Below are 10,567 nucleotides of genomic sequence, written 5' to 3' on the forward strand. Positions count from 1 at the left end.
CATCACAGCTCTCATGCAAGAAGTTTTCATGGCATGCAAACCAGAGTCTGATGGTAAGGAACTTGTTTTTGAGGACACTGAAAATAACTTTGCAGAGTAATATTGTTGGTTTTGGGGTTTTTTTTGAATACTCATATGAATTCTTTTCTGTGTATGAGTAAAAAGATTAGTTATGTGCTATTATGAAAATTACCAAGGAGGTGTAAAGAGATGTGTGGGAACCTGGTGCTCTTGGAGGAATAAACACTTTCATTCCTATGGCTGTTGAAGTTAGCAGAAGAAGGACAAGTGAAGAGAACCTGAGCCCAAGTTTCTCATTGCTGCAATAATTCTAACAATAATCAGAATTAAGGCACTGGGAATAACAGTATTAAGTCAGCTAGAATTCAGAGCAATGGAGTTTTACAAACACCAGTTGAGTTTATACTGTGGTCTCTCAGTTCCAGTTCTGCTAAGGTTTTTGAGTATGTTTAGGGACTGGCTGCTAGTCCTTGCTGTGGATGCAGCTGAAGTAGCAGAGTTTGAGGTGGCAGAAGGGATGTGAAAAGGGGATGCAGAACCAGGATGGAGTCCTGTGAGGTTTTCTGTTTAGTTTAAATCTTCAATGTTGGCACCTGTGTGCAACAAGCATTGCAGCTACAAATCACTCTCACACAGAAACCAGAAATGTCAGTCTGCATCCTCTGCTCTGAGCTAGTCTGGTCCTTTGTGACTCAAAACCCTTCAGATCTGTGCCCTCCCCTTGCAGTGAGGTCAGGGGAAACCTGGGCAATGTCTGTAGAGCTAGTCAGTGTTTTCTGTATTGTCCAGGGATTGCTCAGGAGTTGGGGTCCGGCTCTCCTCCCAGCAGAAGGATGTGGAAGGCAGAGGAAAAACAGTTTTGCTTATTCTGTAGCTCTGAACAAATTGTTACTCCTATTCAACAAACTCCCTACCCGTGATCTTCGTGGTCATGAAATACTGGCTGCACTTTGGTAATGAGTCACTGATGAGTTTCAAGTGATGGCTTGGTGTGGGGAGTGACTGGATGTGCTGTAACCTGGGCAGAGGGGATGTGCATGAGACAGGCACAAAACATCCCTAAGGAGATCAAAGTTCATCAGGCTGCTCACCAGTCTACCTTGGTCCAAGAGCATTCTGCATCTCCCTGCTGCTCAGAAAAGGATCCACGTTGCTCTTGGCCAGAGGGAGATCCACAGTGTTGAAGGGAAAGGGGGAATTCTTAACACAGAGGTTCTATAGCTTTCATGCACTGCAGTAAAACTCAGCCTGTCATTAAGCATTCGTGGGCCAGACAAACAAGTAAAAGTCAGGAACAATTAAATGCCTTTGTGGTTTTGTGAGGACCTCTGTGTCTTTGCACTTCCAAATGCTGGCATAATAAATCCTGAAGTGCCTTTTTGCTCACAGCAGACATGATTAACACAGCTGTTAGCTGGTGTGTCTGCTAGAGGAAACAATTGGCAACTCCTAGGTGGATAAGCACCAGAGGACTGCAACCCCCACAGTTTTCTCCCCTTTTGAGACATTAAGACATAATATTAAAATGTTATTTTTTTTTCTCTTCAAATCCATAATCAGACAAGACATAAAGAACAGTCACTTCTGCAATGAATATTTTGAAGAGTGCCTGTTAAAGTGAAAATGCTCTGATGCTCTGCACAGCTGGAGCCCCTGTGGGGTCAGGCAGGTCCAACAAGCACCAAGGCAGCACATCCATCCAATGCCCACAGCCCCTCCTGCCCTCATGGCTTGGGGACTGAGGGATGTCCAGATGTACAATGCCTTTTTTCCACTTAGCAGCTCTTCCACAAGGTAAGAAGGGAGCTTGTGGTAATGGCCATAAAATTCAGGCTACAAATGCATCTTTCCTCATACCCATTTTCTCACAGGGAAATCCTGAGCAGGACACAAATATCCTCTCTAACTTTACCAGCTTTCCCTTCTGCTTTTTTCAACATAATCACATCCACTGATTTCTGCTTGTTTGCAGGTCTTGTTTGCAGCTGGAAGCTCAAAACACTATTTATTTTCTGTATGGGTTCCTAATCTGGAAATGGATCTAATTTGCTTTACCAAATTACAAGTGAATTAAGATTGTGCTATGTCCAGATACATCGTGGTGTTTTCATAAAAGAGGAAAAAACACGTTTGTCACTGCTGTGATTTTCTTCTTTCCTCAGTATCATTAACTCAATGTTCCCCCCAAAAATAGAATGTCTCTATAAATGACAGTATTTTTTCTCGGGGCAGAAGTTGAGGAGCCAGAGCTGCATCTGTTTCACATCTTTCATCCTTTCAGCCCCTTAAGAATATCCCTGCCACCACCTGCAGTACTCTTGCCTTGCAGCTCCTCCCTTTGCTCTTATAAACATTTTGATTATCTGCAATATTGCATTTGATAGTATTACAAAATAGTTCTGAAAATTTTCCTTTTGGCAACTGCTTCTTCCCTTTTTGAATGGATTTTTTTTCCCTACCTGTAAATCAGCTTTAGGGCCTTGTGTGTCTAAGGAGAGTAAATACCCCACAGCTCCAAATGAGACAAGTATTTTGCATTTCCATTTCCTGACCCATCAGGAAGAATTTTATGCAGAATGTAGGAGAAATGTCTAAGTGATAAAATGGCATTGGCTGGGGTTCTTTCTCTGCTTAGAACAGCTTGTGTTATGGAAAACATTCAGCACTATCCAGACTTTGTGGAGGGCAAATACTTTATAGGTACCACTGCATTTCAATGCCAATTTTATTGACTGACAAATACTACATCAGCTGAGGTTTTTGTTATAATTTCTTAGTTTACTATTTTAAACCTGAAGCATATCTGAAGTATATTTCTTTGCTAGGAAAGTTTGCAGTCTGGATGTGAGATGGACTCCCCATACTGCATTTATAGGTAGAGACATCAACTTTATTTTCCTACCACCAAACCACATTTATTCTGAGATGTGGTAAACACTGCTTCTTTTCAGAAAATCTGTTTAAAGCAACTGATTTGCAAGATTATTTTGTAGCTGAAAACAATTAAGAACTCTAACAGCTTAACCAGCTGTGATAATTAGCACTCACTAAGCCTGTCTTTGGGGAAATATAGCACACTGTCCTATTTTAGTTCTTCCATAGTAAGGAGTGAGAAAATAATGTAAATAACCACTGTTTTCCTGAGCAGCTTCTTGGGATGGGGAGCCTGGGGCAGAGTCTGGGCTGGGTGTGAGCTGCCACAGCAGTGATTTGTGCCCGCCCAGCTCCCAAGGTGTGTCATTTTGGTAAACACAGGTGATAAATTTAACTCCTCATCAGGATGTAAGCAAAACCTGTTGTCAGTGAGGGTGGAAGTGCACGCTGCTCCCTTCTTAGTGGAAGGGTTATTTTTACTTTAGTTAGTCCTAGAAGCAGCCTCCTGGCCGGGCTGGTGGGGCAGTGGTGGTCCAGGGCAGGATGCTGGGGCACAGCCCTGGGCTGTGGCAGAGGGTGGCTTGGCTGGTCCTGTGCCCTGCCAGAGCTGCTGGCAGCAAAGCAAGGAACGCCCAGGACGTGGCTTTGCAGAAGGCTGATCCAGGTGGGTAGAAAGGCTTTGGTCACTGTTTTGTGCTGCAGCACGGTGTGGGGAGGGGGGAGGGTATTTGCAGGAAAAGGTGAGAAAATGACCCTCATTCTCAGCTGTGGCTGAGTTACTGCAGTGCTCTGTTTCTTGGGACACGGAGCACACCAGAGCTCTGTCCAGCACAGTGCACAGGGATAAAGTTTTTTTCTGTTACATAGCTGTTCTCCTATGGCAGCAAATACCAAGTTCATGTCAGGGAACATGTAAATTAAAACAAATAAATGTTTCTCCCCTTACCTAGCTGCCAGGTCTCCAGAGGAGGGCTAGTGTGTGTCCCTGCATGTGCAGGGCTGCTGCAAGTGGAGGACTTACTCCCCTCTGCTTCCTGCTCTGCTCCTTGCCAGGTTACAGCCACAGCTGTGTGTGCTTGTGCCAGGCAGTGCCCTTGATTATGAGGCAGGTAGCAGGCATGGGCTGCTCCCAGATGGACAAGCTTCCTGGTTTGGACAGAATTTCTCTTAACTTGCACCACCACTTTCTTGGCTATTCCTTTACAAACCCCTTGCCCTAGGGAAGTTGGGCTGCATGGATCTGCCTGTGCTCCTGTGGGATGGCTGGGATTTTCCAGCATGGGGCTTTGCCCTTGTCTTCCTTGAGATGGAACATGTGCTTTTAGCAAGTGTACTGCTTGCTGCAGATTTGATTCTGGTGCTTGTTGATGTAGCTCTTCTGGTCTCACTGCACTTTGTGAGAGAAATAGGAGAAACAGGAGACTAAATTTATTTGGCCAAGATTTACAACCATGATTTTTCAGCCACTTACAAGCCCTGGCATACATGAGCAGATCTGGGGCACTTATAATTTCACCATCTCAATACAGGCAGGAAGAGATGCTCCCCATGCCCTGTTCTGTAACAGTAGTGATTTCCTTCCAGCTGAGTACCAGCAATCCAGCAACAGGCAGGGAGTGCAGGATGCTGAGACTGGGGACGTCTTCATGTCTATTTCTTCCTGCCCATCCTGGTCACAACTGGACATATCTTAACCCAAGTCCTACATTTGCAAGCACAGAGCACTGTAGTGTGGCTTTCTTGGGTGCACCTACCTGGATGTAAGTACTGGGTGAGCAGTCTTTGCTGCCTTGCAAAGACCACTTGTACAGGTGTGCAAAAAACAGGGTTTGAGCTAGCCATTGCTTACTGTGTTTTTCAGGCTCTCCCTGCCACTGTCCTTATTGTTGCCTGTTATTGGGCTTGTTTCCATCAAGAGGAGCCAGAGTCCTTTTCTCATCGTGCTGTGGGTGACAGCATGCAAATGGCATCACCGTGGTAGCCTGATGGGGTGTAATGTATCATCATTAGAGTGCAGTAATGTGGTACCCAGCTTGCATGAGAATGACTGCCAGTCTCCCACCAGGCTGCATTTTAGCAGACATCATCTCTCCATCAGCGATTTCAGGAGAAGCTGTTGAGGAGTTAGCTTCTTGTGCTGCTGGCAGTTTGCATAACTCACTAGTTGGGCCATTTAAAAGCAAGATGCTCACAGGGCGAGATGTTGCTGTGGGCTTGGGGTCTTCAGCCCCACATAATTTGCCCCCTTAATAAGGAAATTTAGAAGAAATTTTTAGTTTAAAACATACCAAAATTAAAGGGAAGAAAGCCAAATTAAATAAGCTGCAAATGTAACAAAGCACCCCACACCAGCTGCTGAGTCTTTTTGACATTAGAAAGCACAATCCACAGAGTAGAAAAGTGCCATTTTACACTTTCAATCCTTTCCTCTCTGTACCAACAGCTCTTTTCCCTTCTTGAAGCTTAGTTTATTGCTTTTTACAAAATCTCTTACAGGTAAAGAAGCTTTCAGGAATGAGAGAAGGCCTACCAATTTTGATAAAAAGGTGCTAGTATGGTCAGGACGCTTTAAAAAGGAGGAAGACATTCCCAGGCACATATCGTAAGTGGACCTGTCAGAATGATTCTTTTGGCTGTGAACACACAGATTGAGACCCCAGCCTGCATCACCCAGGTGCATGGGGTGCAGGTCAGTGCTTCACCCATGCTGGTGTCCAAAAATAACTGTAAATAATTCTAACTCTTGTAACTTTTTGTCATTCCCTGTGAAGTAAACTGGATTGGCTTATTTTAGTTATCATAAATTTCAGACTTAGCTGAAGTGTCTTCTGCAAGACAAGTGGTTTTGAAATTTAGAAACCACCATGGTAAGATACATTCACTCTGTTTTTTTACATGCTTTTCTAGGTTTTATTGATTAATGATTAATAATACTGCATAAATTTTAATAAGAAGTTGAGGTTACATACAGCTTTGGTGACAGATTTGTGCAATGAATTCCTCCTGTATGGGCCGTGGTTTCACTTCCTTGTAGAGATATTTTGTTAAAAGGATTGTCACTCAGTTTTGGAGTCCTAATGCTTCTGACTTGTGACATCCTGGGTTCTCCTCCAGCTGTCCTTTCCCTTGCAGGTGTGAGTAAATCCACGGCTGGATATAATTCCATGGATGGCTCATTGCCATGCTGCAGTTCCTTGCAAACATGAATTGTTGGTTTTGTGCCAGGAGTTACTCATGGAAGGTGGTGGAGATTTTGCAGTGACGGATGGGGCTGTTCAGCTGCTTGGGAAGAGAACTCCTGGGTGGTGCAGTTGTATGCTCTGACCCGGTCAGCCTCCCACTGCAGGCAGATGCTCGTGGGGCTGCTGCCAACTGCCTGGCAGAGGCTGTGCTGTGGTGAGCTTTAAATTCCCTGAGGGTGGCATTGCCTGGCTCTGGTGACATGGCCCCGGTGTCTCCTGGTGCTGCACAGCATCCCAGGGCCTGCCCTGCAGCAGCCAAAAGTTTGGTCCTTCATTATTATAGTGGAAAGACTTTCCTGTCCCTGTAATTTTACAGGCATTCACTCTCACATACCATAAAAGAATAAAGGAGAGCAGGAGTTTTTAATCCTGTTATTGTTTATTACTTTTGGGAGTAGCAATACCTTACCTAAATCTTTTCCCCACAGGCTAATTTTTTCAGTCCTTTAAGCAGCTGCAGAAAGAAAAGGCTGAACCCCACTGTATATTGACAGGAAGTTGCTGCAAGGCTTGAGCATTCATTACCCATCTCCTCATGATCCCATTTCACACATGCTACTGCAGAATGGAAACTCTTCTCTGTCTTCCACAGGTCTGACATCCTCAACACCGCAAGGAACATTGTCAGGATAAAGGTTTGTTACATCATGATTGCACTGTCTGTGCTGGGCTGTGTGACCATGGTCATCACAGGCAAAGAAGTGAGTATTGTTTCTAGGAGAACTGGTTCACCTAATGTATGGTCTATGTATGTTCTTTGGAAATAAGCACCTGGGTGTCAGATAGGTTTGAGAATATGTACACATGGGCAGTGTATGCACAGGATCTGTATCACCCCTTCTCCAGAGGAGACACTGCCATTGGAAAGCACAACTTGCTAAATGTGCTGCTTCTGACCCATGCTGCCATAAACCTGTGCAGTGCAATGCTTTATATGATGGTGTCTCAACAAGAGGCTGGGCCAAAGGTAATGGAATAGTTCAAGTGTCAATGGAACCTGGTTCTGCCTGGCATCTGTCAGCCATGAGGCTCCTGTGTTCCTGCTTGGCCTGGATGCTACCATGGTCACCAAGAGCTGTGACTCTTCTTCTGTCCCACCCCACATCTCCAGTTTGACTTCCAAGTCCCAGTTCATCTGTTAACAATTTACAGTGAAATTCTCCTGCTAATCAGAGCTGCAAATGCTGAAAATGTGATACAACCAGGAAACAGATTAACTTCTATCACTGCAAAATATGAAAAAGCACAATGAGGTGTTAAAGGAAGTGGTGCAAATGCGGGGAAATTAAGTGGTGTCAACTGTGTGCATGCAATGATTTCCACCAAATCATTTCCAGGCTGCAAAGAAGGATCAGACACTCCTGAGGATGAATGCAGAAAAGAAGGCCAAGTGGAGGGCTGAAGTGAAGAAAGGTCAGGAGGCAGCTGTCGGGAAGTCACAATGATTTGGAACAGATTTATTTTAACAGAAGGAGATAAGTGATTTGCACATGTGGCATATGGACCTGTTTTCATATAACTTTTAAGAGCTTTTTCACTGAAACTCTCAGAGCAAAGACCTCACTGCTTAAAAACTGCTCCAAGCAAGCTGGGAACCCCCTATGAAAACTCCAACTGCTTTCTGTGGCTTTTGGTCTTTGGCACCAGGCCCAGCTCACAAACAAGTTCTCTTTTAGACTGGAAAGTGTGGAAAGGACAAATGCAGGACTCCTCAGCTCATGGTGCTGCTGGTGCTCAGGACTCCTCACAGTCAGAAAGGACATGGCCCTGCATCAGAGAGCATCACATTCTGTGCAATGCCTCCAGGGCAAACAGCCTTGGCAAAAGTGACCCAGAGCAGGGGGAAAAGCAGTCTGAAATATGTTTTGCAATTACAAAGATGTCAATTATCTCTGTTTGAGCCTGCTGCTATCACTAACCCCTCTCCCTTCCACCAGCACCTTGTGGGATGCTGTGGACAGGGGAGAGGGGGGACATGAGCATGAAGACAGTCTGGGAAGATAGAAGAGTGTGAGCAGATTGTGATGATTGATTTGGGCCAAAAGGGGCTTTGGGCCAGAGCAGATGGTGGGGGTGTGGTTCCTGTGGGGCAGTTCAGGGAATCTGTGGCTGAGCCTGGAGACATCTCTTGTCCTGTAGCACCTCACTGTTTTTTCCCTTTCATCTTCTACTTTCACTCATTGTCATGGAAGTTGTCTAGCACTTGCTTAGCTGTGATTTTAGTCCAGAATAATTGTTAATACACGGTTTGCTAAAATGGAATTCTTTTTAATCATCATAGTTCATTAACTCATAATAAAACAGCTGTCCAATTACATCTAAAACAAACGCATCTCTTCACAGCTTCATTTAGAGTGTCACCAAACTCTCTGGGATGATGCTTAACAGATGGGAGAAATCCTAATGAAATACTGAAAATTACATTTTCACAAAGTGATTTAACTTCAAGACAGGCCCCTGTTCACTCCTGTGGGTGCTGATGCTCTAATTCCCCCAAGTGTCACCTGTAACCCCTTGAGACCCGTAATGCTGGCTGGTGGAGCTGGATGTGCTGCATGGAATCCCAAGGGACACAGTGTGGCAAAACCCAGCCAGTGTTACCCCAACTGCTACAGGAGATGCTGTAGCCATGCTCAGCCCTGGTGCAGTGTCCTGAGCATCACACTGGTGCTTGGCCTTTCCAAGGTTTATTTCTTGCAGCAGTCACACTTGTGCTGCAGGAGAGTCTGGAAGCTCCTGCTCAGGTCTCTGAGGTTTATTGTGTCAAAAACCACATCCATTTATTGCTGGTGTCACTGCACAAATAAGCTGCTGGTAAAGTTGGGCCGGGGCATTGGTGGGTGGTCAGCAGCTGTTGGACTCTGGAAATCCATCTTCTGTGCCTGTGGTCTTTGGGCAGTTTTTTCCCCTCTGGTACTTCTTAGGAGCACTTCTCTCCATGCTGCACACCTGCTTAGGGTGAGGGGCATGTTAACTCTGTCACATCTCCAGGCTTGCAGTCCTTATTTCTGACTCACAGCCCCATGCAGTACAGTTCACCAGAACTGGTGCCTGGTCCCTGTAGTATTCCCCACAGAGCACATTTCAGAAGTGAAATAATGGTCTAGGACAAGTAGAGAGTGAACAAGTCTTTGCCGAGGAGGCTTTTTTGCTTCACAGGTAATATGGGCTCTTTCATTTTATATGACCTGGTTTTCTTGGTTAGTGCAATAAACTGCAAGAATTGGCTCAAAGTTAGTGCTCATTTGGGGATAAACTAAAAAAACTTGTTCAGCCTCTTAGATTTATTTAATTTTTTTAATTCTTATATGACTTTTGTGTGCCCTTTTTCAGAAGGTGAGTGTAACAATTAAAGGAACCATTTTTATGCTTGTAAACAAATCCACATTAATGTTCTGAGCTTCCCTGACTTAAGCAGGAAAGGAGATGACCATAGCAATATCTAAAGAACAAGAAAATTAATTGTGACTTGTTCCAGTCTCTGCTCTGCACTCCCCTCTGCCTAGGAAAAAAACCTGCTTCAATTGTGAGCTATTATCAGATCCTCTTAAACAGCTGTGTCTCTGCCTACAGTGCATAAAGCTGCCACATGACACATAGTCATTGAGAAAAAATCAATTCTTCCTCCCTGAGCCTCTGGTAAAGCATCTGAGTGACCAGATGACCCAGGTGCTTTGGGCTCTTGCAAGGAGCTGTAACTATTATATAGGGAAAGATCCTTTACCAGTGCCTACATGATTATTCATTTTAATATCATAATACTTTCCCAAAAAAATCAATTGGACTGATCTCTGGCTTGCACTTGGTTGGTGGCTGCTGGTGTAGCATAGCCTCAGCTGGAGTCTCCCCTGTATGAACTGGACATGTCTCTCCAACACTGGGACTTATCACTGCTTGTTAAAATCTGTTTCCATCTGTGTCTGCAAAGTCCTTTGACTCTCCTCTTGAAAAGCCTCTAATTAACACAGACTATTGAATGTATAATTGGCTGACCCTCAGCACCTTACAGTCGTGGGTTTATTTATTTCCCCTCCCATCTGAATTGCTTCACTGTCACACTTAATCCTCCAGGCATTTAAGAAGGGGATGGGAGGTGTTATTCGCTATTCTTCCCTTTTTAATAAGGTGCCTTGTGTTTTGCCAGCCTGGCCCTGAGGAGAGGGTCTGGCTCCTTTCTGAGGCAGGGGATAGAGCTGAGAATGTGCTGGTTTGCTGTGGTGGTCAGAGAGACCAAGGGTGAGTCCTTTCAACTCTCACCTCCTTGTTTGTGGCTCTGTACTGGGGGGAAAGGACTCTTCTTCCCTTGCAGAATCTTTTCTGTTTTAATGAACTCTTGTATGGCAATGGTTAACAATATGCTGGTGGTTAGTGCCGCAGAGATGTGCATTAAGTAACAATTACTGGGGAAGCTTTTCTGTAGTAGCTGGAGT

At 44.7% G+C, this 10,567-nt stretch overlaps 1 protein-coding gene across 1 annotated transcript; it reads left to right on the forward strand.

Moving 5' to 3' along the window:
* Positions 1 to 3,327: 3,327 nt before the first annotated feature.
* On the forward strand, positions 3,328 to 9,869 carry LOC306808380 (protein FAM162A-like). Its single transcript, XM_079318938.1, has 4 exons — positions 3,328 to 3,559; positions 5,392 to 5,497; positions 6,730 to 6,838; positions 7,475 to 9,869. The coding sequence occupies exons 1-4, from the start codon at positions 3,439 to 3,441 to the stop codon at positions 7,580 to 7,582; spliced, it is 444 nt and encodes a 147-aa protein (XP_079175064.1). The 5' UTR covers positions 3,328 to 3,438; the 3' UTR covers positions 7,583 to 9,869.
* The last annotated feature ends 698 nt before the right edge of the window (positions 9,870 to 10,567 follow it).

The sequence above is a fragment of the Erithacus rubecula genome (assembly GCF_903797595.1).
Source record: "Erithacus rubecula genome assembly, chromosome: 15".
In the NCBI taxonomy this organism is placed as follows: domain Eukaryota; kingdom Metazoa; phylum Chordata; class Aves; order Passeriformes; family Muscicapidae; genus Erithacus; species Erithacus rubecula.

Bases quoted from the DNA above. Each gene is read 5' to 3' on its own strand.
- LOC306808380 (XM_079318938.1), top strand. From the start codon at position 3,439: ATGCTGGGGCACAGCCCTGGGCTGTGGCAGAGGGTGGCTTGGCTGGTC. The intron at 5,498-6,729 runs GTAAGTGGACCT...TGTCTTCCACAG, and splicing joins GACATTCCCAGGCACATATC to GTCTGACATCCTCAACACCG. The intron at 6,839-7,474 runs GTGAGTATTGTT...AATCATTTCCAG, and splicing joins TGGTCATCACAGGCAAAGAA to GCTGCAAAGAAGGATCAGAC.